The following is a 25,964-nucleotide window of genomic DNA, read 5'->3' on the forward strand; positions in this document are numbered from 1 at the left end:
ATCCAGTTTTTGGCAGTTCTCCAAAATAAACTCCATAAACACCCCGAACGACAAAAATAGCAGCCCCCAGTAGCTAATACTGCGGTACAACAGTACTAAACCAACATGCAGCCTCGTTGAGTTAGAGCCATAGCCACACAGGCCAAGACCGCGCCCAGACACCGTCTGACACAGCTGTCTTAGCCCAAGACATTTCAGATCCCGCCCAGCACGATCGATTCACGTCCCGTCTTGGCCGGGCGGAGTCTGCGTTGTCTCACGATGAGTGGTGCTGGTGCATCTGTGGGTCCTGTAAGCCCTAGAGCTAGACACTCGTCGGGTCTTCGAGTCCTGGTCTAAGCCCTTATGCGGGTCGGAGGGTCCTGTTACAGGCTGTACTCGTGGTATTCGGTGTTGTAGGTGTTTCGTGGTGTAACAGCCGCAGCACACGTGTATCCACGCCCAGTGTCTGAATTGCTGTTATTGGTGTGGTGGTTGGTCTGAGCTTTGACGCGGCTTGTAGCCTTGCAGTGTACGCTGGGTTCTAGAATTGTAGGTTCGGATTTTATAAGATCCAACAGTAAATAAATGATCTAATTCAGTACGTCTATCATGCTACCGCCAATTAAACAGACTAAAGAACCAACACTACGCCAATTCGTCACTTCATCCTGTCTTGACATCATAGAATCTCAGCCGCAGGTTTCGGGCATACAGAGGCCCAGCCTGTAGTAACAAGTCAGTCTGTCAGTCTGTCCAATCCAATCCCAACACCGAAAAAGAAAAGAGAGAAGAGAACATACCGGCGTCATCATCCTGGGCCACTCCGGATCCAACTCCCACCGTACCCTCGTTAATAGTGCAACCAACGCAACCCTCGCCTCAAGCATCGCAAACTTCTGCCCGAGACAAGCCCTCCGCCCACCATGGAAACTAATAAACGCGCCCTTTGCATTCGCGCGCCGGAACAGCGCATTAATCTCATCCATATTCGACCCCCAGCGCCCAGGTCTGAATTCGTCCGCGGTCGCTCCCCAGAACTCAATGTCCCGGTTTGTGGAGTAGGCGTTGTAGCCGAGATATGTCCCTGCTGGGACGGGGATTTTCCCGCCTAATAGGGTGTGGGATTTTGTTTGCCGGTTTATTAGTTGTGAGATTGGTGGGTAGAGGCGGAGGACTTCGTAGATTACGGCGTTGAGGAGGGGCAGAGATGCTAGGGTTTGCGGTGTTGGATCGCTGCTATCCAGGGAGGTGACTTCAGCGCGGAGTCTTTCTTGGATACCCCTGTGATCGGCGAGGAGAAATAAGGCTGAAATGAGCAGAAGCTGGGGGTTTTCGTGGCCTGCGAGGAATGTGCTGATCATGTTGTGTCGCAGTTGTCGCTCTGTTAGCATGCCTGTTTCGTGTGCGCGTAGAAGTCGGCAGCCTAGGTTCTTGGGGACGGCCTTCTCGTGGCTGTGGCAGTCTGTGTGGCCTTTTTGGACGGTGTTGCAGAGTTCGTCGGTGAATTCAGCTACCAGTTTTCGTGCCTCTTGACGGGTGGAGAGGTTTAGGTGGTCGAGGAATGGGAAATTCAGGAAGATGGGATCGAAGATCTTGGGCTTGATTCGGAGCTGGAAGGCATGGAGGGGTGCATTCGGTTTTTGCAGTGTCTGGTGCAACTGTTAGTACCCTCTTCCCTCTTCTTTCGCAAGGAACATACCTCGAAACTAGACCCGAGAAGCACCTCTGACAGATTCGCCAGAGTGTATCGTTGGAGAAGCGCGTTGACAACGACAGACCCCCCAGATGCCTGCTGCTCCAGGAAAAGGTCAACAAGCAGGCGGGAATTCTTCCAGATCTGCGCTGGGTCGTAGTCCTGTTGAAGGCCTGGCTTTATAATAGAAGTATAGAGCCTCCAATTCTCCCCATGTGCGCTGATGATGTTATCACCAGTATACTCCGCCAGCACGCCATGAGGGATCTTCTTCTGGTTGCCGCTCTTTGCGTAGATGTCTTCGTGCTTGAAGACTTCGGCAATGTACTCTGGCTTGCGGACGAGGATGTTCCAGCGGCCACCGAAGAAAAGCTTTACTGCACCGTATTCGGTGAGTGGCTGTTCGAGATATTTCCGGTAGAGGTCGACTTGGTCGTTGTTCTGGATTAGCGGGAGCAGGGTGTAGTAGAATGGTATTGTGGGGATGTCTTTGGGGAAGTCTCTTGGTGGAGTGAACAGATAAACAAGCCCAGCAGTAACAATAACCACCAGGCCTGCGAGCAAGAGAAAGACGGTGAGAAACATGGTTCTAGTGTTTCAGGGATCAGTATTGCAGAAGGAACCCAGCGGACCAAAGACGGACTGGCGATATCTATACGGACTGGCAGGAAAGCTGTTCTCAAACCAAAGCCCACAAGAGTGAATAGACCAATGATAATACAGCCAAATATAACAGCAATGGGGCTCATCAGGCCGGGATCATCAGTCCTGGCGGGATCTCTTGGCTGTTGGGGCCATATCTGAAATCGCGACCCAGACAGGCGCCATGCTCCGCCCCAACCCATCTCACATCTTGCTGCCGCATCCCAGCCTTGCTGTAGATCATAGTCGTGTACGGTTTTTTTTTTCTAGCTTCTATTCTCGGATTCTTACTGTCAGCTGCCAGTTTGAAGGATGGGCGGGGGTTGAACTGGCAAGGAACATAGCTATTTCTAGAATATCAGTGAATGGGAATACCATACACAGAGGTAAAGAGGCTGAGCGGTCGTCTCTTCTACTCTGAGACACTTTGTGAGTCATGGTAGTTGATAGGGTACATGCTTGTGAACAGGGTATGCAGCAGAGCTAAATATACTCTCTAGTGAATACAAAAGACCCTTAAATCTTAATATAGACAAAATATACAGCTAGTGCAGTAATACCCAACCTCGTGGTTTATGGGAGAAACCGTTTCTCGCGGCCACGACTGGTAAAGGGTTTCCACACGGGCCAGTGATGCCACAGCATATGGTTTATTTTGGGCATCGGACTCTGACAGAACACACAAGGCTAGAAGTAAAATGTAACAGGGGGCTTAGCGGCTGGGTGCCAGAAACAGCGTGAATCCCCCGGTGTATGGCACTGGTCCCATTCTGGGTGGGGAGTATATTAAGACCAGCCTGTCGAAGCAGATACTGTTTCAAAATACCCCATAACGATCATCTCCAACTCTATCAGCGTTCAAACATTCATTGTCTCAGCATTTTATTTGTATTTCCAGCTTTGCATATCTTGTCTGTTCACACCATGTCTATCAACTACGGATCGTCTGTATATCACCATGTCGCTGGGATTTACCAGCGCGACAAGAGTGGTCGACTACTTGTTGCTGAGGGCAGATATGCTGAACAGATTCGTTTACTTTGGCCTGAGATATCCAAGGTTGCTTTGAACGGAGAAGCAACTGAGCAGCTTGAGTTGCCCTCTGGCAAGACCATCAATTCAACAAACGTTACACTTCCATTCAATACCACAGAGCCTGGGAGTCAACCCTTTCAGATCCACGAGCTCCAGGAGCCTGGTAGCAATGTTCGAGGACTCATCACATCCGAACCTTCATCCTCCCTCCAACCCGACTTCTTCAACTGGGCAAAGACATTCCTCCTCTTGGATGCCCGCCTACTCACAACTGTCTCTCCCTCCGACTCCAAAGATATAGAAGCCCTGAAGATTGCTGAGCAGGTGGCCGACCTATTCGAGTCTATCAAAAACACCAGCCAGGACGATAAATGGTCCACAGAAGGTCGCCAGTACTTCATCGACAAGGCCTACTCGTTTACCAAAGACAGAAAACGGATCGAGCTTTGTCTCCCCGCGTTCCCGTGCAAATCCTCAAACCTGGAGAAAGTGGCCGGTATCGCCCCAGATGCTGCAGAGTATCTTGCTCTCAGCCACCTTCACAACTTCGTAGAGCGGGTCTCGAATATCTATGCCCCTGGTGCAACGCTGTGGATTATCAGTGATGGGCATGTATTTTCCGATTGCAGTAAGCCTCCCCTCCCTAACTCGTTGATTGAAGCGCATGTGCTAATGTGATGCAGTCGGTGTAGATGATGCCCTCGTCGACGAATACGGACAGACTCTCGCAAACGAATACCATCGCCTCCAACGGGGGTCAGCTAGGAGCAAATATATCCAGTTCACGGGCTTGGAAGACCTCTTCTTCTCGTCCCCTGAGGCAACCGCCGCTTTCTCAACAGACTTGCTCAGCGATGTCGAGATCCCCCAGCCCATTGAGACCATCCGTACCGACAGTGCTCAGAAGTGTCGGCTTCTGCTAGAGAAAGTTGGTGGCATTGACCGTGGCCATCTGAGACAGTTGATTACGGACAAACATCAGGATACCCTTGCTCTCTATCAGGGGCAATCGCGGTTCATGCTCGAGGATCTGGCCGGCTATTTGTCTGTCAGGAATATGGGTGGGAAGCAGAAGAAGAGGGTTGCGAGCAGTGTTGCTGCTGAGATGATTGCGGTATGTATCCTTATATCACTTATCAGTTATGATAATGCTAATGCGAGTATAGAGGAACCACGCCTACTCGAACCTGGTTGAGCTGTTGTTCCCCCATCACATCCGTCTCTCCATCCATGCGTAAGTCCGCCTCTGCTTTCTTGTCAATATGTGGCACAGCTAACATCATCAGACACTCCAACTGCGGACCCAAGTTCGGCATTCGTCTTTTTCCCAAAGGAACAGTCCGCCCAGTCCTAAATTCCCAGTCTCTCCTCTCAACCACCGAACAATCGAAGCCCTCCTACGAATTCCAGATTCCGACCGCATGGCACAACTGTCTTGTCAAGGTTGAGAACAGCGATACCATGCTTCTCACCAAATCCGGAATTATACACGATGCAATCAGCAACGGCACTTTCTCCGGATCTTGGTGTGAAGGTGCCAATGGAGGGTACTTTGCAGTGAAACGTGTCCACGACAAGTCCGAAGAGCAGACAGGACAGGTGGTGGTGGAGCTTACACAGCCCAAACCAGAACCCCTTGTTACGAAGGAGGCACTCTCTGGTTTGACGTCTGTCAAGAAGAGTCCCTTTGGTGTTTTCGGCTTGTTTGTGTGGAGTCGGATTATGGGGGTCTGGGCGGCGTTTCGGGCTGCCGTGAGGTGGTCTTGATCCGTTTCTTAACTTCATATATTGTTTTGGGTGGTCTTATCTGTTTGCGGTAATGTCGTGATGATGCATTGGCTTGAGCGTGCTGGCTTTGATTTTTATTTTTGGGACTGTTATAATGAGGGTTAGAACGCTATAGACTGGATTGCTAATATATGTTTCCGTTATTATTGATGTGCCGCAACAACAGTCAAAGAACACGAGTTACTTTGATCGATCGCACTTAGCAACATCCTCCGAAGCTAGGCATATATATTATGAATAATACTTCCATTTAAGGATGGAACCACGCACCCAGTGAGACAGCCTGTCGATGGTAGGTCTTGGCATTCCACATCAGGAATAGCGTGTCGGACGTATCGGTCGTCGCTTTTCTTCCCCCGATACAACCGACCGTGATCCGTCTCGTCTCCAACCAGCACTTCCATTCCAGCTGCAAATTGCTGGATTAAATATGCCTGTAACACCGGATAGACCATCATCGATTCGCAAACGTCATCGGCCCGCTCATTCATGCACCGAGTGCCGTCGCCGCAAGGTCCGATGCGACCGAGTCAAACCACACTGCGGCCAATGCAGAGCTCTGGACCTGACTGCATTATGCACATACGAGGAGAAAGCTCGCGCGCAGAGCGCTCATCGTGCGGCATCAATCGCTTCTAGCACCGAGCAACGACTTCCCAGATCCCAAGATACGCCCGGGAAAGCATATCCGACCAGTACTCCCACTCCCCGCCGCATCCAAGGGACCATCTCTAAAACCAGGGTGTATGGTCATGGCCACTGGATGAATGCATTCTCACTGGTAAGTACACTTCGGTAGTGATCTCAGCTGTTTGCTAACGGTCCAGATGGAAGGGCTACACCCCCTCGAGCCCTTCGGGGAGTGCTTTAAAGCTTTCTTCCCCCGATCAAACGGCAACTCAGGAGACGACGTAGCAAACACGGTCCTTGAATGCAAAAGGCTGGCGCAGAATGTCAAGCAGCAGCGGCCCAGCCGGAGATGTCTCTCGGCTGATATTCATAGGTTCTTCCCGGACCGCGGTATCATGGATGAACTGATAAGGTTGTATTTTGCTACCTTTGAATCCTGCTATGGGATATTGTGTTATTCTTCTTTTTTGCGAGATTATGATTCCTGCATGGAACTACCGGAAAGTGCGGAAAGTCCGTTTCTTCTACAGATCCTACTCGTCATGACTGTTGCGGGCCCTTTGCATAGTGATGCGAGCGTGCGCGCTGAAATGGCAGCGAATGCCCGGATATGGATCCACATTGCTCAGAATTGGCTGTCAGCGCCGATGGAAAAGGACCGACTGACGCTAAAGGCAGTTCAAGTTTATTGCTTGGTGTTACTTTCAAGAGAGGTTAATCATGTAGGGGCGGACCTGGTTTGGATATCGGCGGGGTCGTTGGTGAGGATTGCCATGCAGATGGGACTGCATCAGGATCCAGACCTTCTCGGCCAGATGGATGTCGAGGAGAAGGAGTTACGAAGACGGCTATGGTACACAATTCTTGAGATGAATGTCCAGGCGGCGATTGACTCTGGCATGCCGCCCATGATCACCGAGGAAGATTATAATACCCAGCCGCCAAAAACCAGGGATGAAACTACAAGAGACGGACTGATCAATTGTTCTCTCCAGCCGCTACTTGCAAAATCTATTCCTCTGCGCCTTCGCCTCACCAGAATCATCAACAGCATGCAAGAAGAACCGTCATACGATAAGGTCCTAGATCTGGGAAATGAACTGGCCACGGCGAGTTCCGAGGCCGCAGTTGCAATAAACGAGAGCCCGTCAACGAATACTTTTGGATCCAGCTTCTGCAGCCATCTTCTCCGCCGATTCTCGTTATGCCTTCACTATCGCCCCGCGGTCAAGTCCAAAACAAACCCGCTATACAGCCACTCCAGACAGGTCTGTTTGGAAGCAGCCTTGGATTTGGTGGCACTTCTGGACGACGACCTATATAGCCGGATACTCTGCATCGGCGGTGGGATGTTCCGCGACCTCATCACGCGAGGCGCTCTGGTTATATTCCTAGAACTGAGCCCAGACCTAAGCGAGGACACGTCGATATTCGCGAAAAAGCGCCATCGCGCACGTCAGGAACCGCTGTTAACCGACGCCCGCCGCGTGGTACAGTACGCAAAAGAGCGGATGTCGCAAGGTGACACAAATGTCAAGACTTATGTATGTTTGAGCATGATGCTGGCTCATGCTGAGGCCCGACTTGACGGGTTACCATTCAAAGAAGCTGTTGCGAACGCGACGCGCGACAGCTTGAATGTCTGCCGTGATATTCTACAAGCGACTGCGTCTGCGCGTGCCACAGATATAAGGTATCCAGATCTTGAGACTTGGACTAATGGTGTGATCTCGCCCCTGCATCTTGATACCAACTTTGAGGAGGATCTGGATGGGCTTTTCAATTTTGATTTTACGAACGAGCAGTTTTCTATGCAGTGGCCTGCGGAGACAGCTTTCTGACGGATTATAAGAAGTGGAGCCAAATTCTATTGTACAATACTAGGAGACACTCAATCACCTTTCATAACATCCATCTCTGGGTACTTGGGCAGCTCCCAGCCAGAGACACTCTCTCGCAAAAGCCATTGGGCAAGGACATCCAGTCTCAGCAACGAGGCAATCCAGAACATATAGTATAGACAGCCGATTCCAAAAGATGAGGAGGGAAATCTGTCCATATAGTTCTCTCTGTCTGTTAACCCTTTCTGAATCTCGTCCATAAAGGGCCTGAACTTCCGATCATACTCCTGGAGGGCAACCGTGATGTTCTGTTTAGAACTACCAGAGTCTGTCCCGCAGTGCCGTCCGATCTCTCCAGCAAGGATATAGACTCCAGCCATGGCGCTTGATGTGCCCATCCCAGTCATGGCAGACGGGCAATGCGCCGCATCACCAGCCAGTGCAACACGTCCACGGTACCACTGATCCAACTTGATAACGCCCATCCGCTCGCAGTAGAAGTCATCCGACTGAACAACACCTTGGAGAATACGGTCACAGTCCCAACCTGCCCCGCGGAATACATCGGCCATTCCATGTTTCTCTGCGTCGACGTCACCCCTCTCGGCATTTTGCAATCGCACCGACGATGCAGGGTTACAGAAGACGTACGCCTGGTACCACTGTGGATCGTGACGACGTGTCATGATCCCTCGGCTCCCTGTCGTAACGAAAGCATTGGCGTCGTATCCCTCGCTTGGGTCGATATCTCGCGAAACCGTGCAGTATCCTGCATAGACGTTCAACGGATGGTAGCCTGGATTCGCATCGTCGTTGGCAACATCAACCCCTAGCATTATTCTCCTCGTCCGTGACCACAGCCCGTCAGCTCCAACGACAAGGTCGAACGTGTCCACATTGCCGTCTGAAAACCGGACCTCCACCTCTTCCTCACTCTGGCTTATACCAACAACAGACCCCCCAAACCTAAACTCGACCTTCTCCTTACAAGCATCAAACAACAGCCGACAGAAATCCCCCCTCATGATCTCATAATCCGTTGTGAAGCTCTGAAGTCCACTTCCTGATTTATTCGCAGGGAAATATCCCCATTGCTTTCCCTTCTTATCGACTAGACGCAGGCCTTGCTCCTCGACAATCTTCTTCCGGAATGCCTCTTCCAGGCCCATCCGGCGGAGGACCTCGATTCCTGCTCCACGTAGGTCTATCTGTAATCCCGACGCTCGGAGGGAAGGAGTTCGTTCGATGACAGTGACGGAGTGGCCTAGTTTGGAGAGCCAGAAGGCGAGGGCGTTTCCTGCGATCCCGGCGCCGCAGATGAGGATTTTGAGAGGCATATCTTCGAACTTGTACAATTAGAATAACAATTAGATATAATATTTGTGTGAAACGGCGAACCAGGCTACATCATGGTCTCTTTATAGAGGACTTCCAGTGTATGCCTGTTCGGCCGACCAGCCCTAACGACCGAGAAGCCCGATATGTCCGAGAGCTATGTCCGAGTCATTGACCTGTGTTTCCACATATCGCGTTGTATATTGGACTCCTGCCTATGAATATGATGCTGCCTGGAATGATGGGATTAAATACTAAGCCGTTTGATTAGCTGCTGCTGAAAATGGCTGTTAGGCGGATTGGCAAGCCCCACGAAACGGGCCGTTTGTGCAGCCGCATATATACAGAGCGCCGGAGGTTATAGTTGAGATTCTAGAGAAACGCCTGACAGGCGAAGAAAAGACCTGTTCTGGATTTATGAAGTCTATGTTGGAATGGCTGGCGCAGCACAGCAGGAGAGCCCTAACCCATTCACGCAACAGCCAACTCCTCAAACCTCCTCACAACCAAAAGCGTCGCCAAAAGGCTAAACGGCAGAGCCAGAGCCCACAGCCCAAAGTTGATACTCGCCGTCGCAATTAATGCCGTGGGAACAGCCTGCACTCCAAACCCCACCGCCACGCCCGCTGTCTCAATCCCCCTCAGCAGCGAACTATACCGGATTTGCTCGCCCGGCGAGTCTGCCAGGTTCCCAATACACCAGTAGATATAGTTCTCGACCATGGTCAGACTGATCCGTTCGAAGAGGTATATGCCGAACCCTCGTCCGAAGGCGCGCTGGTCCGCCCAGTCCAGCACGGGCTGAGTATGTCGGTACTCGTTCTGGATAACGACGGCCCAGATCCAGGTTGCGCTGTTGAGCAACGCAATCACAATCCACGTACTCAGTGCGCGCGTCTTCCGGTTCCTCGTCCAGGGTATATCGACCAGCGAGCCCGCAAGCCAGGTTCCAATCGTGCCCACGATCGCAGACAGGAAACTGCCCAGCGCGCGCGCCCGCACTGTGAAGTACGTCGCTAGATATGTCCCAGGATACGCCTGGATCCAGCCAAAGTACCAGAACAGCGGCGTCAGAAGGAGGATTGGTCGGCTTTTCCCTCTCGTCCACATGGCTTTGACCTCCGTCTTCCACGATATCCTCGCTTGATCTGTAGATGGGCTAGCGACCTTGGTCCCATCATCGCGAACAACCCCCTCGGGATTCCTCAGCATAAGCCCAAAGACCAGCCCCAGACACTGGATCGCAATGAACGCCAGGTAGGTCTGATACCCGACCTGGCCCTTCTTGTCCGCATCGACATTAACGCCCAGCGAAATGGCGCCGCCGATGATATTCCCGAAATTCCGAAACGTGAACCACGTCGCGATGTACCGTCCCCGTTTCCTGTCCTCGGGGTACCCCGTTGCAATTGCGCCTTCGACGCTCCAGAAGAATCCCGCTGTTATCCCACATGTCACGGAGCCTAGGTAGACGAGCCAGGTTGCGCCGGTGCGGTTGTTGAGGTATAGCCCCGCGGCGTAGAGCGGGTACCCTGTTGAGCCGAGGGCGAGGGTGTATTTGAATCCGATGAGGTTTGTGAGGAAGGGGCCTAGAAAGCAGGTTACGGTCATGAAGGCGTAGAGGAGGGCGTTTGCGGCGTTGACGAGGTTGGGGGATTGCGAGCCGCCGACGCCGAGGCCGTTCATGGCGGACCAGATCCCGGGGGCGCAGAAGGCGCAGAGGCCGACGGTGAGGATTTGGAAGAGGGTTGTGTGGTGGAAGGGGGTTTTTGTAGTTACATGGCTGGGTGTGGATGGTATGGATATGGAGGTTGTGGCGTCTTTGGCCGGTGGGCTATCCCCAGATTTGGTGTCGGTTGTGGACATTTTGACTGCATAGAATGTAAATGTCTGGAGAAGTATTGATTGTTCTGGAGTAGCGGAACGGGTTTTGTAAGGACCCAATGAGCAAGAATCCCAGATAACGTCAATTGCAGGATTATAGTGTGACTGCAGAGAAGTATACTCCACATGGCTATTGCTGACACGTTCCGAGGTTGTGGTTGATTCGTGATATGAGGGGGAGATGAGCAATATCGCAGTATCAGAGGGGTTGGCTTTATCAACACCCACTCGCCTTGAACTCAGCACACTCGCTCACAGAGTATGCAAAATGGCAACCACCGTTGAAACCGTTACTATCTCTACCGACGTGGAAGGCTCTAAGAAGCTCACCTTCGAGCCCTTCGCCCTCCCCTCCAGCAACCAACGCCCTCTCGGCCCTCCCCACCCCCCAAACACGACAATCCCCCTCGCCCTGAAACCGTCAGAACAAAGCCCAACCCTCGAATCCGCTATCTCAACCATAACCTCCCTCCAGCGCACAAAAGCCCTCACCACCCTCCTCGCCAAACACGGCGCCCTCCTCTTCCGCGGCCTCCCCATCCACTCCGCGTCCGACTTCAGCGCCTTCGCGCACTCCTTCGGCTGGACTCCGCACGAGATAATCGGCATCGTCGTCGAGCGTCCTGTCCTCGCGCCAAACGTGGCTCCTGCAAACGAAGCACCCAAGGAAGTGCGCATCTACAACCACAACGAGTCCCCGCAGGTCCCGCATGCGCCGGAGTATATCTTCTTCTATAGCCAGAAAGCGCCGGCGGTAGGGAAGGGTGGGGAGACGCCGGTTTCGTCGAGCTTGGAGCTGTATCACCGTGCGAGGAAGGAGATTCCCGAGTTTGTGGATTTGCTTGTGCTGAAGGGGATTAGGAGTGAGGTTACGTATAAATTTGGGAGGCAGTATGTGGGGGGGTCGACGCTGAGAGAGGCGTTTGGGAAGGAGATTCTCGATGGGGATGATGAGGCTACGAGGAGAAGAAAGGTTGAGGAGCAGATTCGGCGGTATGGAAGGGGGCAGTGGACGACGTGGGAGTGGACGAAAGACGAAGATGGGAAGGAGGATGGGATTGTCCTTACGCATCAACTCCCTGTTGTGCGTGCGCAGCCGGGCACGAACTTGCCCACGCTGTTTACAGGATTAGCGGCGTATTATAAGAACGCTGTTGAGGCGAGGAAGGGGAGTGCTGCTGGGAGGAAGAATGTTGCGCAGCAGTTGTTTGGCGATGGGACGCCCATTCCGGAGGAGTATCTGGCGACGCTGGCGCGCATCACGGACAAGATTCGAGTGCTGCATCGGTGGGAAGAAGGAGATGTACTTGTGTATGACAATGTCATTGCGCAGCATGGACGGGAGCCGTGGGAGGGCGAGCAGGGGGACCGCGTGGTGCTGGCGAGTTTGTTTGATGGCGACAGTGTGCCGGGGGCGTATGGCTTTGGCGAGTGGGCACAGGTCGTGCAAGCGTCAGCTTAGTATATCGTCTCCAACCAGAAGTGTTCTTATTCTCCTATTTGAACTATTCTACCCCATCACACTAGTACCGCCAAGGCTGCATCAACACAACTTCAGCCTTTGGCGCGGTTTCGGCAGACTTGCTGTACCGAGACGCACTGCAACTCTTAGCCCAGCATCGAAATATAATTTTTGCGATTCACAGATCCAGAAACTATGAAAAGAGAACCTAGCTGCGTCTCGCAGACTGTAGTAGACTCAGGAGGCTGTCAAGGCATGGACATTCTTCCTAGGGTTAGGGCTCGGCGCCAAAGGCTGAGCTGCCAGAAGTGCAGCACCCGAACGTCCAGGATTGGGTAGCGTTCTATCGCGCTGGAGTTATCTTGGAGTAATGGCTATTATTGGCTAAGCTACCTCTCAACACCATGGCCAAGGCCGCCGGACTCGATGTGTACTCGCGCCAAAGGCTGAATATTTGAACGCTGTTCATTCGCTAGCTAGCAATTTGTGCAGAAACCGCCTGTCCATTCTTTGGTTTTTCCTCTCCTGCGACTTCTTGGGGAAATTTCGACATAGCAAAGCTCTCGTCCCGCTTCCACCCCTTAACCCTTATCCACGCCCTGCAAACGGCCCTTGACTGGGCTTTTGTCTCAATGAGATGGCGGGCTACGAATCAAGCAGTACTGTGGACTATTCCCCTGTGGCCACTTCCAACCAACACGCGGTCATCAACCACGACGAACCGCGAAATGGCTGGCCGGCCGCTGGGCAAACCGAAAGGACCATATGGGAGCGGATCTCCACTTTCAATGTTTTCGTCATATGCCTGGGTTCCGTGTTACTGATTACACCCTGTGTGATTCTCGGCATGATGTGGAGGGAATCCATCCTCGCGATATCAGGCGGAGAGCCAAACATGCTGTGGATAGAAATCGTCCACGCCGACTGGACATCCAGGCTAGTAACAGTCTGCACCGCGGTTATAAGAGCAGTGATGGCTCTCCAGGCTAGCCTATTTACTGCAATGATTGGCAGTATCGTTCTCGAAAAGATTGGTACCTCGTTATCCCATGCGCCGTTCTACTCCATTATCCGAGGCGTCAGTGCCAGCCCGAATAGCCTCCTGTTTGCATCCAGCATACGGCCGAAAAGTCTGCTAGCGCTGTTTGTTTCTTTCCTTGCTGTTGCTGAAATCCTTTTGATCGTGGTATCCCAGTTCCTCTCGACCATCTTGATCTCCGACTTTAGCAACAGCGCGTTTACTGACATCGACAACTCGACCAGTGTTCCCACCTTGGGTGGGAGAGGAGGAGGTTTCGAAATGGACGCATCGCCCTGGTGGAAGATACCCCCGGCTTCGAATTGGATGTTTGGCGAGCTGTCGGATCCCTTTTCAGAGGGCTCTGATTTCCATGACACCGGGCACACATATCGAGCATTCATACCCTTTGACGACGAGACTCGGCGAACATCCCTACGCAGATTCCACGGGCCCGCGCCTGTTATGGATCACCGGGTGGTCTGCATAAGCCCGGCAGCCACCGACATGATCCTCAACACCACCGTCAACACCCAGGGCGACTTCCGTCTGTCCGGCACTCTGAGTATGGGAGGAACCCAATCCTATCCTGGACTACGGAACACGGATGCATGGCAATCTATCGAGTTCGACTGCGGTGTGCAGATCCCTTTACAGATCTATACTACATTCGGGTACTTTGCGATATGTCCCCTCCTCACCAACCCTGGGTGGACGGTCCAGATGGAAGATCCGTTGGTGGACCCTACCTTCAACGATAGCACCGCAGAGTCTCTTTCAATGATCTACGGCAACCCCAGGGCCGCAGCAATGTTCATGGTCATTGAGACCATTGAGCCCGAGGCAATATACTCATCGACCCGGCCCCCAGCGGCAAATGTCTCCGTTCTTCGCCGTGACGGGCCTTGGGCGATTATCAATAACGGGACCGGCTCAGATACGGACGCGCTCCGGATCTCGACCTGTTTCACAAACTTTGCGTTCAAGACGGCTACAGTCCGTATGGAGAGTTCGTGGCCGGGGTCAGAGCCAAAGTCGTCCTGGGTCCATGGTATCCGGAAATACAATACAACCTCCAGCCAGCACCAGCTTCGTGCTTCAATGAAGCCGGGAAGTTTGAGGGATAGAGGCTTGCTGAAGCTCCAGTCTAGATCGGAGTGGGGGGAATTTGACAGGATCCCCGAAGCCGACGACGACAAATGGCGCAAGCATTGGTGGTTCAATACGAATCTTCTATCCGTTACACCGAGTGTCACGTCGGACAGCGGCTTGTTCTTGTCACAGTTGACATACTCTATGAGGATGAAAGACGCAGATGGCACGCATGCGGACTTATTCCAGGCCATCATCCGATCAACCCAGAGTCCTGCACTGGCTCTCCAGGCGCTGTTGGCAAGAGGAGCTCAGATGCTGTTCTACCATAATCTCCTGAGGTTCAACACCACGGGATCAGCGGTAACCAAGTTCTCGACTAAGACGTCGGTGCCGGCGCGGTGGACTGGGTTTATTGTCTCCGTGGCTCTGATTTCATCCCACTTTGCGGTCCTGGCAGTTACCATACTCTTATTCGCGCTTTATACCCGGAGTTCGTTGATTGGGAACTACTGGCATGCTATATCGCAGGTCGTATCGGAGGATACGCTTCCGGTGCTGGACAGGGCAGATGCAGCAAAGGATAAAGAGGTTGAACGGTGGGGGAAGACGCATATGCCAAATCTAGCGCTCCAAAGCTATGTCAGACTGCGACCGAATGGGCGGATCGCCCTGTGAACGGAAGAGAAGGCTGGTTGATTTGTTCAATACAACAAGCTTCTTGAATTAGGTGATCAACATTCATTGAATAATGCTAAGCTAAATACAACAGAAGCATATACCTGAGCAAACAGAGGGGTATTAAACATGCTAACGTTATGCGTCATCGAACATGAAAAAAAGGAAATACAGTATCAAAGTATCCAGGATCAACCCCAAATCAAGCGTTCAAAGACTCAATAATAAACCCATCCACCAATGCCTGCCACTCTATCCAGCGCTGTGCTAGATACTCTGATAACTCGCAAGCCAGCCCAGGCTCCCCAGAAGCCCACGCTGCCTTTGTCCGTACCGTAGATGCAAAAAGGACCCTGCCTTGTTGTAAGTGGAACGACATGGCCAGGTCCAGGTCTGCGGTTTTCTGCTGGATGAGCAATGCCTGCGCCGCTAGGGTCTGTGCTTCGACTTCGCGGGTTGCACGCTCGGCCGCGTCCTCGGATACGGTGGCTATTGCGCGACAGATTTGTATCGAGCAGGTGAGGTAGAATAGTCGGAGCCGGATGCGATCAAGCGACTCCGGGGCCACAGGGAGGCTGAATAGGGATAGTGAGGAGCTGTCTTCCTGGTAGTGTACATGGCTGTCCTGCATCCTACCATAAAGCCATCTCGTCCTCTCCAACAAGTCGGAGGTCTGACTAAAGTGGTCGGACCGTGGAAACGGCTTTAGGAAGAGGGATTTCAGCTCGCAGACCATCCCCGGGACAAAGCACATCAGCCCGAACATCTCCCACCAGAAGCTCGCGTCGGGGTCTGTTGCTGCTTGCGAGGCTTGCTGGAAGACGTCCTGCCATTCTGGGGCTTCGAAGATTGAGTCTCGACGGTTGAACATGTCATCTAAGACCTGGATAGGTCAGCTGCTAGCCCAAGGCCAAGGTGGTGATGTGAATTACAAGAAACAGCCCTTGGCTTTTCAAAAGCATCCAGTCAAACTCGGTGGTATGGTTACTGGGACCGCGATGTTTGATAAGGTCAAGCCCACCTCTACCATGCAGTACCCAGTGGTTGTCTTCAGGGCGGCTAACCAGCTGTACACTGTTAATAATGATTAAAGGCAGGAACGGAAAGCTCACCTCATAGAGTGTCAAGAGCCGCGTGGCGCAGTATACATCCGGGTTTAGCATCAAGCTCGTGTCAGCCACGGCGATCTGCAAGCTGTGCAGGGCTTTCCCGTATAATGCAGCTACTGTCGCTGGTCTTGTTGGAAAGCCGAATATCGAGCCAACCCTGGCAGCAAGACAATTTATCGCATCATCAAGCTGCGGATTGCACCCGTATCGACTGGGGAGGTGATTAAGAAAGGATGAGGGCTGTTGCTGGAGGAGACTTCCCAGGAAAGTAAGTTGTTCATGCAAGAGAGAGGACGGCTTCCCCAGCGAAACATCAAAGAAATTTGTGAGATATCTAATGTCAAAATTGTATTTGATTTTGAGACCCTCGTACCCGGTGGACGAGGGCTGCGGGGCAAGAAACGGGTCGATGAGTTTGCAGACGCCCTTGTCGTCTACGTGGAACTTGCCTACACCGGGCAGCGACACTGCAGTTGGTTTGAACTGGCGCGGGATATTACTCTCTTCGGCAGCCGCATTCATGCGCTGGTGTTTGCGCCCTGAGCGCGCTGCCTGCCGTCTGATCAGGGCCCTGGGAGTTGGGCCGTCATCCTGCGGGGCGTCCGCGAGGTTCTCTGTAGCGTCGATAAATACAAATGCAGGCCCATCTTTGGCGCGACTTCGTGGTTTTCGGAGTTGTAGGTTCGATCGCATCTGGGCTGACCTGGTATGGTGGTGGATCTGGTCCAGTGGTCGTTGCTCATTACTCGTTGCAGTCAGTTACGGAGCACTCTGTGCTCCCACAGTTAGGCGTCAGATGACAAGGCTAAGCTATACTGGTGTTGGACTAGTCGCTCTGGGCACTGGTATTTGTGTTGATTGGGCTGGTCATTACTGGGGATGCGAAGACGTCGATGGATAGTAACATATTGTACCAGCAAGGTTCTGTATTGGTCGTCGACCAATCTAGTCTGCCAATCCTCACTGCATAGAGAATAACATGCCAATAAGCATGATGATCTCTTTTGAAGCACTGCTCTATGAATAGCACCGATAGCCTCATCGGAACGCCGATCAAGTATGATCAAAGGGAATCCATTGAGAGAAGTTGTCAGAACCTAAAAGAGGATAGAACGTATCGCTAATCAGAATGCTGGCTTGATAGACTATATCGGAATACTACGTGGAATCCCTGTGATGGAGGAAAGTGCGGTACTATCCTGCCTGCCTTGCCAGACCGTGTGGAGAATAAATATTTTCTGGTTGAACTGCTGTTTCGATTAAGTTATCCTGAAGGAATATCTCCATTCCGTCGACAATATGGGTCCAGGAATTATCAGCTAATGGGAAATTTAAATCGGAGTAGTCAATTCTCCCACCATATCAAACAGCACACGTATGCAGGTACGCAGAGTGGCGGACCGGATGTTTGAGCTGGAGAAACGTACGACTACTGTGGAATATTATTCGACTACTGTGGATTCAGGAATATTATTCGACTACTCTGGAATATTATAAGGCTGTGCAGTGATCCACCTCCCACAATCGCCACAGTTTCCCACAGTTTCCCACAATCACCACAATCACCGCAACCACCACAATCCACTTCTGCAGGCGACGTTGCAGATTTGATTTGGCTGTCTATCTAGTAAGGGGGTATTATAGACTTATGATTCTGTAAACGTGCCATCCAGTGTAGAATGTATCTAAAATACAACCCATTCAAATATCTTTATCGTGTAAGCTGTAGGGTAGAGCTGTAGACAAGCAGTCTTATCAATCTCCGAGCTTCAGTCCCGAAGTGAGCCCGAGATCATCATCGCTCGGACGAAGTTGCGCAGGAGCGTTAGACTCGAGCCCACACAATTTGTTCAAACAGCTTGACTGGCCCAATTCCAGCTAAAGTGCTGGGCCACGCAATGCTGTGACAAGGGCGGGTCCGGCCCACCGAGCCCTAATTTCCTGGTTGCCTGCGAGCATCGGCCTTCTGCTTGAGCTTGGCCGTGCTTATATAGACTTGGGTTCGCTGATCATTCCGGCCATCATCTTCCTTTCATTTCTTATTTCAATCCATTCGTTCTTCACCATGCGCCAGTCGCGCAACGCTCTTTTTGCACTCGCATCCTCTGCGACCGCGGCCTCCCTCGCCGACGTCTGCACCGTCTCCCACGTCAAGTCCATCCTCCCTAGCGATGGAACTCTCCTTGGAATCGATCTGATCCCCTCCGCCGTGACGGCCAGTGTCTACAACGCCAACTCCTCCTCCTCCTCCTCCAGCTCCAGCTCCAGCTCCGGCGGCATGGGCATGGGAGGCGGCGGCGCGACAGAGTACAACTACTGCAACGTGACGGTCTCGTACGCACACACCGGCCGCGACGACAAGGTCGTCCTGAAGGTCGCCTTCCCCAGCCCCTCCGAGTTCAAGAACCGGTTCTACGTCGGCGGTGGCGGCGGATACTCGCTCAATGCCGATGCCACCGGTGGCCTCGAGTACGGTGCCGTTTCGGCCGCCACAGATGCCGGATATGATGCGTTCAATAATGACTACGACGAGGTCGTCCTGTACGGCAACGGTAGTGTCAACTGGGATGCGACGCACATGTTCGGGTACCAGGCTCTGGGCGAGATGACTCTCGTTGGTAAGGAGCTGGCGCGTGGGTTCTACGGTCTTAACTCGGACGAGAAGCTGTATACCTACTACGAGGGATGTTCGGACGGCGGCCGCGAGGGGATGAGCCAGGTCCAGCGCTGGGGCGAGCAGTATGATGGTGCTATCACCGGTGCGCCTGCGTTCCGCTACGCCCAGCAGCAGGTCCTGCATATCTTCTCCTCTGTGGTCGAGCACACGCTTGACTACTATCCTCCTCCCTGCGAGCTGGCCAAGATCGTCAACGCGACCATCTCCGCCTGCGACGGTCTCGACGGCCGCAAGGACGGCGTCGTCTCCAGAACCGACCTCTGCAAGCTGAACTTCGACCTCTCCTCCATCGTCGGCGAACCGTACTACTGCGCCGCGAAGAACTCGACCTCGCTCGGCTTCGGCTTCAGCAAGCGTGACGGCCTATCTAAACGACAGGCAGCAGGCAGCACAACCTCCTACCAGCCCGTCCAGAACGGCACCGTCTCCGCCGAAGCCGTCGCCGTCGCCGCAGCCATCTACGACGGCCTGCACAACTCAGACGGCGAACGCGCATACCTCTCCTGGCAAATCGCCTCGGAATTCTCCGACGCAACCTCTCAATACAACTCCGACACGGGTAAATGGGAACTCAGCATCACCAGCATGGGCGGCGAGTACATCACCAAGTTCGTCCAGCTGCTTGACCTCGATAACCTCTCCTCCCTCGAGGGTGTCACCTACGACACCGTCGTCGCCTGGATGGACACAGCCATGGGCCGCTACTACGATACCCTCCAAACGACATTCCCCGATCTAACCGCCTTCCAAGCTGCCGGCGGCAAACTCCTCCACTACCACGGCGAATCGGACCCCTCCGTCCCCGCCGCCAGCTCAGTGCACTACTGGCAGTCCGTGAGGCAGATCATGTACCCTAATGCTACAGACGCCGAGGCCCTATCTGCTCTGAGCGACTGGTACCAGTTCTACCTTGTTCCCGGTGCGGCGCACTGCGGTACGAACAGCCTCCAGCCAGGCCCGTACCCCGAGTCGAACATGGATATCCTGATTGACTGGGTTGAGAACGGGAAGAAGCCGGCGCGTCTGAACGCGACTGTTTCTTCGGGTGATTATAAGGGGGAGACGCAGATGCTTTGCCAGTGGCCGGAGAGGCCGTTGTGGAAGGAGGGGAGCGATGACTTTGACTGTGTTAGTGATGAGGAGTCGATTGAGAGCTGGACGTATAGTTTCCCGGCTTTCAAGGTTCCTGTTTATTAGGGCTTGTACTGTATTCTTTTCTTATACTTTTGTGTGTATCTAGGCTGAGGTTCGCTTCTTATCGCCATTTTATGGTCATATATTGTATGTGTTGACAATTACCATCATATCTCTGTATATTAGCTGCCATACTTTACAACAATGACATCGTAACCCTCTATTCGTCTAGAGTTCGCTCCTTGACATCCTTCTTGACCTTATCCATGTATGTATATCTCCAGCTTTATTTTAGTAGCATGTCTCTCACCAATTAGGGTGGAGGCTGGTTGTCTTCAATATACACATTTGTAAGAACAGCAACTTCTCGAACAGCCGACATTTGTAGAGATCGAAGAACCAGACTGTCCTTCTTACCAATTGTCGAGTCGGAGTGTCGGCGCCGACAGACGAAATGGAGACGAAATGGAGACTCAGTCGGACTCGGCCTTGCGGGAGTCCGAAGGCGCGAACTTTGTCAGCCGATTTGTCATCTCATCTACGGCGGATCGCTATAGTTACTACAACTATACTACCTCTATATAAGGAAGACAGCAGTTAAGCTACAACTATACACAGCATATTCTCTCAAGACAACAATATATCAATTCATCATGCAAACAGTCCTCGTCCTCGGTGCAACCGGCAACATCGGCGTCGCTGCCATCAAGGCCGCTCTCCGCACGAAGCGGAATGTCCTGGCTATAGTCCGGAACCAGAACTCTGCCGATAAGCTCGTTCGCCATGTTGGCTCGAAGGAGGGCATCACTTTCGTCGAAGCTGACGTCCTCTCCGACTCTGGCGTCCAGGGTGTGGTTGACCAGGTCCGCGCTGGCAAGTTGCCTGCTTTCCAGCATGTATACTCTTGTGGTAGGCCAACCCTTCAACTCTTGACTTCTACTTGTCAATGTATATACTGATAATGCAGTCGGCGGCGAGTACATTGCAACCCCGCTGACCGAAATCACAACCGAACAATTCCGCCTAAACATGAACTCCATGTTCGAGTCCGCATTCTGTAAGCCATCTATCCATAGATCTAAGAATCAAGAAACACCCTCTAACCATCCTAAATCTGAAAGACGGCTACCGCGCAACAATCCCTTACCTCCGCTCCCAAGCCAACCCAACAACATGGACCGTCTGCACAGGCGCCCAGGGCGACATCGGCACGCACCCCCTGCCCGCCATGACCCAGGGCGCGCTCTTCTCGTTTTCCACCGCCGCCGCGCGCGAGAACGCCAATACCAATGTCCGCTTCAATGAGGCGTACCTGGCGCTCCGGGTGGAGTTTGATGAGGATTCTGCTGCGCATGGTGTCACCAGTGCGTCGGAGTATGCGGCTGTTTATGAGGCTATTCTGGAGAGGGAGGATATTCGGGGGTCTAGGGTTGGTGTTAGTAAGGTGGAGGATATGAAGAATCTGAAGGTTGTGCCGAAGTTCTAGGCGGTAGTAGTATCTGGCATGGGGTTGGTTGGTTTGAAGTGGAGGGTTTACTGATGCCGTAACTGGTTATTTATGTTTATTGGTCCTTGTATGTACATTGTTTGTTATAACATACACTTTAGTATACACAGAATACTATTTAAATGATATGAAGTTTACTGGAACTGTCTCACTCTGCTAAACTTTTATTACTTTTAAGGTAATTATTAGGATTCATCATGCGGATTTCGTGGTCAAAACGCATGGCTATGTAAATATATACAATTATATACAATATACAAAAACACCACTGGGTACCACATTGGCTCTCTGTCTAGTTCTCACGGTCTAACCCCAATTCCAAGGAAAATGGCCTACGTTCATTCGAAAGCGACAGTTTAAATACCAGCAACCTGCTCTGCGAATACCATGATTCTTTATTCTTTGTTCTTTGTTCTTTACTATAAGCCAAGCAATCACGTGCGCCGGTCGCCCAGCTCAACACCAACACGCCAAGCCGCCCACACGTTGCATGAATCTGAACCAGATGCAAAGCTTGGTCAAAGCCAGACCTATACAAACAATGGAGCAGCCTGTCAAACCCAAGAAAACACGGCGCATGCGCCTCCCCAAGTCCCAAACGGGATGTCGCACATGCCGGTTCGTCCAGGTCCACTCTACCCAGAGTTCCACCCAGCTAACAGCAGCAGGACCCGCCATCTCAAATGCGACGAAACACCAGGCTCCTGTCGGCGATGCACATCCGCAGGCTTCAAATGCGACGGCTACGACCTGGAGCGTCTCTCGCACAAGCGCAACCCTAACCCGTGCTCTACCATGGCACTGACCGAGTACCAGTTCCGCGCCCTGCTGCCCGACAAAACAGCCGAGGAGCGCCGCTTCTTCAACTACTTTCACTCCTTCACCATCCCCATGATGAACGGCTGGTTCGACCACCGGCTGTGGAACTCGCTCGTGCTGCAGATGTGCCAGTCCGAGCCCGCCATCTGCCACGCCGTCGTCGCCCTGAGCGCCCTGCAGGAGGTGTCTGAGGTCGCGGGGCTAACGACTCTCCCCGAGGACATGGGCAACCGCACCCATCGCTTCGCGCTGTATCAGTATAATCGCTCGATCGAGAACCTGACGGCGCGCATGCGCTCGAATGACCCGCACGTGCGCAGCACCGTCTTGCTCTGCTGTCTGCTCTTCATTGCGTTTGAGCTGATGCGTGGTAGGATCGACGATGCCGTTACGCATCTGCATAATGGATTGCATATCATGGGGACAGGGAAGTTGGATTACCATGGTTTGTACCAGCAGCATCCGGCGGCGGAGCAGGATATTGAGCGATCGCTTGCGGCGGCCATGGTTCATCTGGACTTGCAGGGCGCGCATTTTGGATTCTCGGAGATCCATGTGGCGCTTGATATCCGGACACTGGTGAAAGGGAAGAAGTCTGGGCCGGGGCATGAGCGATTCCATAGTATCCAGGATGCGTGTTTCATGCGCGACCGTGCCTTTCTCCAGTTCTGTCTGTGGACGGCCTTTTGTGATAGCTTGTCTGCGGCAGACATTGAAGCGGAGTATGATGTGTTGATACTAGAGCAGAAGAAGCAGCTCGTGCAGCTAGCAAATTTTGGGTCTGCGCTTGATGAACTGGAGCAGCGACTCTATGCCGAAGGACCCGTTGCGGAAAAGGACCGCCGGTCCATTGAAGCCCTGCGCATGCACCAGAAGGGCCTGTTTCTAATTACGGAAATCAGCTTGATCAAATCCAACGAGGTAATCCGCGACGTATACGCCGACCGCTTCGCAGAGGTTGTGGATATGGCAGCGAAAATCACGGCCGGTGTCCAGAGTACAGCGCGCAAGGCGGGTCCTCGTCCAACACTCTTGATGGATACGACCGTTATTGGCCCGCTGTACTATTTCATCGAGAAGTGCCGGAACCCAGTAATAGCCAGGAGGGCACTCAAGATCCTGGAATCATGGCCGCACCGCGAGGGAATGTGGGACTCGACTCTGGCGGCGGGGATGGCCAGGAGTTCAGTGCAGCTGTAGACATTATGAAGAGCAGTCGGCATCCCCAGTCCGCCGTTCGCGCTCCAACCACCGATCAAGCAGCGATCAAGCAGCGATCAAGCAGCGAGTCCGTGCGTGTTCCAACAAGGAACGAATCAGATCTCCTGTCGATCCAGAATAAACAGCCAAGATCGAATCTGACTGGTCCGTCTGCCAAACTCCAAGCCACTTTCGATCCGAAGACCAGGACTGAGACAGTTTTCGAATATGGCAATTCATTGCGCTGGACGCAGCAAAGATGTATATATAGCTCTCCGCTGGCCTTATTCTTCTCAGGCCGTGGTTTCTTGTGTTTTCTCATTACTGAATCATTTGAATTATAAAGCAAAATGTCTCCCTTCTCCCCCGCACTCACGGTCCATTGCCTCCCTTTTACCAATGCCATGGTACCAACTGGACCAGACGAGAGTGCGCAACCTGCAAATGCTTCTACTCCGCAGCAGGGCCAGTCTCCTCCCTCGAGCTCACAGTCCACCAACAGCTCTAGTTCTCCAAGCCAACAAACCTCTGGCAGCACATCCCAGACCCTAAGCCCTAGCTCCCAGAGCTCTACTCAAACGCAGAATCCCAGCTCTATATCACCTCCCAAACAACCATAACAGTCCACTTAATCCCCCACCCGACGGGTCACTGCTGCACACATTGACAACAGCTTCGACAAGCATTCGCCGTCCGGGCGGCGCCAGTTCGACTGCTAGCCGGCATGACTGCTACTCCGTACAAATGACCAGGCAACTCTATCTTTTGCCTCTGGTGAAGCACAATATACTATAATATGTGCGGTGGTATTTGGTTGATCTCCGGCGGCGGAAGTAAATTCCGTATTTCTGGCCTATCAGATTGGCGTCTTGTCGACCGAAGCCTCGCTTAGACGCGCGAGTCTGCAGTGAAGTTCAGGCTGTCGGAATGTTTCGTCTGATGATTGGTCTCATGTCATAGAAGGGGCCGGGAACTCGCAAGCATTTATCCATCTTATGATCTTACTGGCGTGGAGTACTGTTGGATTTTTATCGGGATTGATTCGCGTTGCTATAATTAGACAGATTACATGCATTGCGGTGTTCTTTCTTTACTCAAGAATAGGATAGTAGTTTTAGGAGTATGATTAGATACATCTACCTATACAAATATTACCGCTTACCGCTCTACATACAACAAATAACCAACACATCCCATCTCCCCATGAAAGCTATCTCATTACCTAAAGACTGTTTAGAACAACAGGTCCAAGGCCCACCCCCCAGCAATCGCAGCAACCACAACCCCAGCAAGCCCAGTCCGCGAGAGCGCAAGCTGCGCAGACCCATCGGTAGGCGTGCTCTCGTCGCCAGACTCAGACGGCGAGGGTGTCTCATCGTTATCTGTCCCCGTCGCGCTGCTCGACTCGGTAGCGTCGGCACCGCTCGAAGACGCAGTCGATGTCGGGCTCGTGGTCTCATCCGAGTCACTGCTGGTGCTGGTGCTGGTAGCCGAAACAGTCGGGAGGGTGAAAGTCTCGTCGTCCTCGTCGTCGTCATCGGTAGACGTAGAAGTAGGAGAAGGAGTCGCACTTCCAGAGCTAGATCCGGTACCAGTGCTGGTACTATCATCATCATCCTCATCATCATCGCCGGCGTCCAACCTCACAACCTGGAATCCGCTCAGGTCGCCCGACGCCTCCTTAACGAACGAGACAGTTGCCTGGCCCGACGGGTCGCCGGAGCACTTGCTGTTGGTGAACAACAGCATGTTGATGTTCGGCTCGCCCTCGCCGTCGAGGTCGAATTCCTGGCCCTCGGCGTGGTCGATGGGGATGCATTTCGAGGGGCCGCGGCCGCTCTTGGTGCTTGCTTTGCCGGAGGCGTCCCGCCAGGTGATTTTCCAGGCGTGTGCAGAGAGCACGGGGAGGGAGAGAGCGAGGAGGGTTGAGGATTTCATTTTGAAGACTGGACTGAATTGAAATTGAGACTTGAGAGATTAGGTAGGGAGATCAGATCTGTGGTTTATTTTGTGGGACTGAATGGAGAGTGGAGGTCAGGTCGAGGCCCAGGTCAGGTCGATCGGGGGAGCGAGACGGTATTTGAACTCTCGCAGCCCCTGTCGCAGATTACTTTCGGGATCCAGCTCGTCTGCGAGGCTGAAAATTGGCCCCTTGGCGGGCGGGACGCTGCTCCTGTTCAGAGTGTTAAGAGTGCCCATCGTGCTCGCTTATTGGAGTCGCGATGTTGGCATGCTGCGAGGGATGCTTGTGCGTGCGCCACCACACAACGCCGTGAGAGCGGAAATTGCACTGCCTGCTACAATATATTGCCAGTCCAGCTGAAGTGTCAAGTCTTACAAGCAGAATGGAAAGGCTTGGAGAATAATGTGGATGGATGGTTTCGCCGGAGGGATCTGCAGTGAATACGAGGTAGGGTTGCAGCACAGGGAGACCAAAA

The 25,964-nt window shown here is 52.8% G+C and overlaps 13 protein-coding genes across 13 annotated transcripts; 7 read left to right on the plus strand and 6 right to left on the minus strand.

Annotated features, from left to right (window-relative positions):
- Nucleotides 1-645: 645 nt before the first annotated feature.
- xanG (cytochrome P450 monooxygenase xanG) lies at nt 646-2,260 on the minus strand (the record flags this gene model as incomplete). The annotated part of the gene is made up of 3 exons (XM_041696018.1): nt 646-705; nt 783-1,631; nt 1,682-2,260. The coding sequence occupies 3 exons, from the start codon at nt 2,258-2,260 to the stop codon at nt 646-648; spliced, it is 1,488 nt and encodes a 495-aa protein (XP_041561690.1).
- Nucleotides 2,261-3,241: 981 nt separating this feature from the next.
- Nucleotides 3,242-5,119, plus strand: DIT1 (isocyanide synthase family protein; the record flags this gene model as incomplete). The annotated part of the gene is made up of 4 exons (XM_041696019.1): nt 3,242-3,980; nt 4,036-4,466; nt 4,519-4,586; nt 4,639-5,119. The coding sequence occupies 4 exons, from the start codon at nt 3,242-3,244 to the stop codon at nt 5,117-5,119; spliced, it is 1,719 nt and encodes a 572-aa protein (XP_041561691.1).
- Nucleotides 5,120-5,570: 451 nt separating this feature from the next.
- On the plus strand, nt 5,571-7,611 carry APUU_71076S (putative C6 transcription factor; the record flags this gene model as incomplete). Its single annotated transcript, XM_041696020.1, has 2 exons — nt 5,571-5,921; nt 5,968-7,611. The coding sequence occupies 2 exons, from the start codon at nt 5,571-5,573 to the stop codon at nt 7,609-7,611; spliced, it is 1,995 nt and encodes a 664-aa protein (XP_041561692.1).
- Nucleotides 7,612-7,661: 50 nt separating this feature from the next.
- Nucleotides 7,662-8,948, minus strand: APUU_71077A (uncharacterized protein; the record flags this gene model as incomplete). Its single annotated transcript, XM_041696021.1, has 1 exon — nt 7,662-8,948. One exon carries the CDS (start codon nt 8,946-8,948, stop codon nt 7,662-7,664), a length of 1,287 nt encoding a protein of 428 aa, XP_041561693.1.
- Nucleotides 8,949-9,417: 469 nt separating this feature from the next.
- APUU_71078A (uncharacterized protein) lies at nt 9,418-10,812 on the minus strand (the record flags this gene model as incomplete). Its single annotated transcript, XM_041696022.1, has 1 exon — nt 9,418-10,812. One exon carries the CDS (start codon nt 10,810-10,812, stop codon nt 9,418-9,420), a length of 1,395 nt encoding a protein of 464 aa, XP_041561694.1.
- Nucleotides 10,813-11,098: 286 nt separating this feature from the next.
- APUU_71079S (TauD/TfdA family dioxygenase) lies at nt 11,099-12,292 on the plus strand (the record flags this gene model as incomplete). The annotated part of the gene is made up of 1 exon (XM_041696023.1): nt 11,099-12,292. One exon carries the CDS (start codon nt 11,099-11,101, stop codon nt 12,290-12,292), a length of 1,194 nt encoding a protein of 397 aa, XP_041561695.1.
- A 1,003-nt stretch (nt 12,293-13,295) lies between these two features.
- APUU_71080S (uncharacterized protein) lies at nt 13,296-15,080 on the plus strand (the record flags this gene model as incomplete). The annotated part of the gene is made up of 1 exon (XM_041696025.1): nt 13,296-15,080. The coding sequence occupies one exon, from the start codon at nt 13,296-13,298 to the stop codon at nt 15,078-15,080; it is 1,785 nt and encodes a 594-aa protein (XP_041561696.1).
- Nucleotides 15,081-15,282: 202 nt separating this feature from the next.
- APUU_71081A (uncharacterized protein) lies at nt 15,283-16,882 on the minus strand (the record flags this gene model as incomplete). The annotated part of the gene is made up of 3 exons (XM_041696026.1): nt 15,283-15,963; nt 16,013-16,147; nt 16,193-16,882. The coding sequence occupies 3 exons, from the start codon at nt 16,880-16,882 to the stop codon at nt 15,283-15,285; spliced, it is 1,506 nt and encodes a 501-aa protein (XP_041561697.1).
- Nucleotides 16,883-18,254: 1,372 nt separating this feature from the next.
- Nucleotides 18,255-20,063, plus strand: APUU_71082S (putative tannase; the record flags this gene model as incomplete). Its single annotated transcript, XM_041696027.1, has 1 exon — nt 18,255-20,063. The coding sequence occupies one exon, from the start codon at nt 18,255-18,257 to the stop codon at nt 20,061-20,063; it is 1,809 nt and encodes a 602-aa protein (XP_041561698.1).
- Nucleotides 20,064-20,653: 590 nt separating this feature from the next.
- APUU_71083S (uncharacterized protein) lies at nt 20,654-21,486 on the plus strand (the record flags this gene model as incomplete). Its single annotated transcript, XM_041696028.1, has 3 exons — nt 20,654-20,909; nt 20,968-21,057; nt 21,122-21,486. 3 exons carry the CDS (start codon nt 20,654-20,656, stop codon nt 21,484-21,486), a joined length of 711 nt encoding a protein of 236 aa, XP_041561699.1.
- Nucleotides 21,487-22,048: 562 nt separating this feature from the next.
- APUU_71084S (Zn(II)2Cys6 transcription factor) lies at nt 22,049-23,526 on the plus strand (the record flags this gene model as incomplete). The annotated part of the gene is made up of 2 exons (XM_041696029.1): nt 22,049-22,125; nt 22,176-23,526. The coding sequence occupies 2 exons, from the start codon at nt 22,049-22,051 to the stop codon at nt 23,524-23,526; spliced, it is 1,428 nt and encodes a 475-aa protein (XP_041561700.1).
- A 1,233-nt stretch (nt 23,527-24,759) lies between these two features.
- On the minus strand, nt 24,760-25,464 carry APUU_71085A (uncharacterized protein; the record flags this gene model as incomplete). Its single annotated transcript, XM_041696030.1, has 1 exon — nt 24,760-25,464. One exon carries the CDS (start codon nt 25,462-25,464, stop codon nt 24,760-24,762), a length of 705 nt encoding a protein of 234 aa, XP_041561701.1.
- Nucleotides 25,465-25,560: 96 nt separating this feature from the next.
- On the minus strand, nt 25,561-25,725 carry APUU_71086A (uncharacterized protein; the record flags this gene model as incomplete). Its single annotated transcript, XM_041696031.1, has 1 exon — nt 25,561-25,725. One exon carries the CDS (start codon nt 25,723-25,725, stop codon nt 25,561-25,563), a length of 165 nt encoding a protein of 54 aa, XP_041561702.1.
- Nucleotides 25,726-25,964: the final 239 nt, after the last annotated feature.

This window comes from Aspergillus puulaauensis, chromosome 7 (genome assembly GCF_016861865.1).
Source record: "Aspergillus puulaauensis MK2 DNA, chromosome 7, nearly complete sequence".
NCBI classification, from domain to species: domain Eukaryota; kingdom Fungi; phylum Ascomycota; class Eurotiomycetes; order Eurotiales; family Aspergillaceae; genus Aspergillus; species Aspergillus puulaauensis.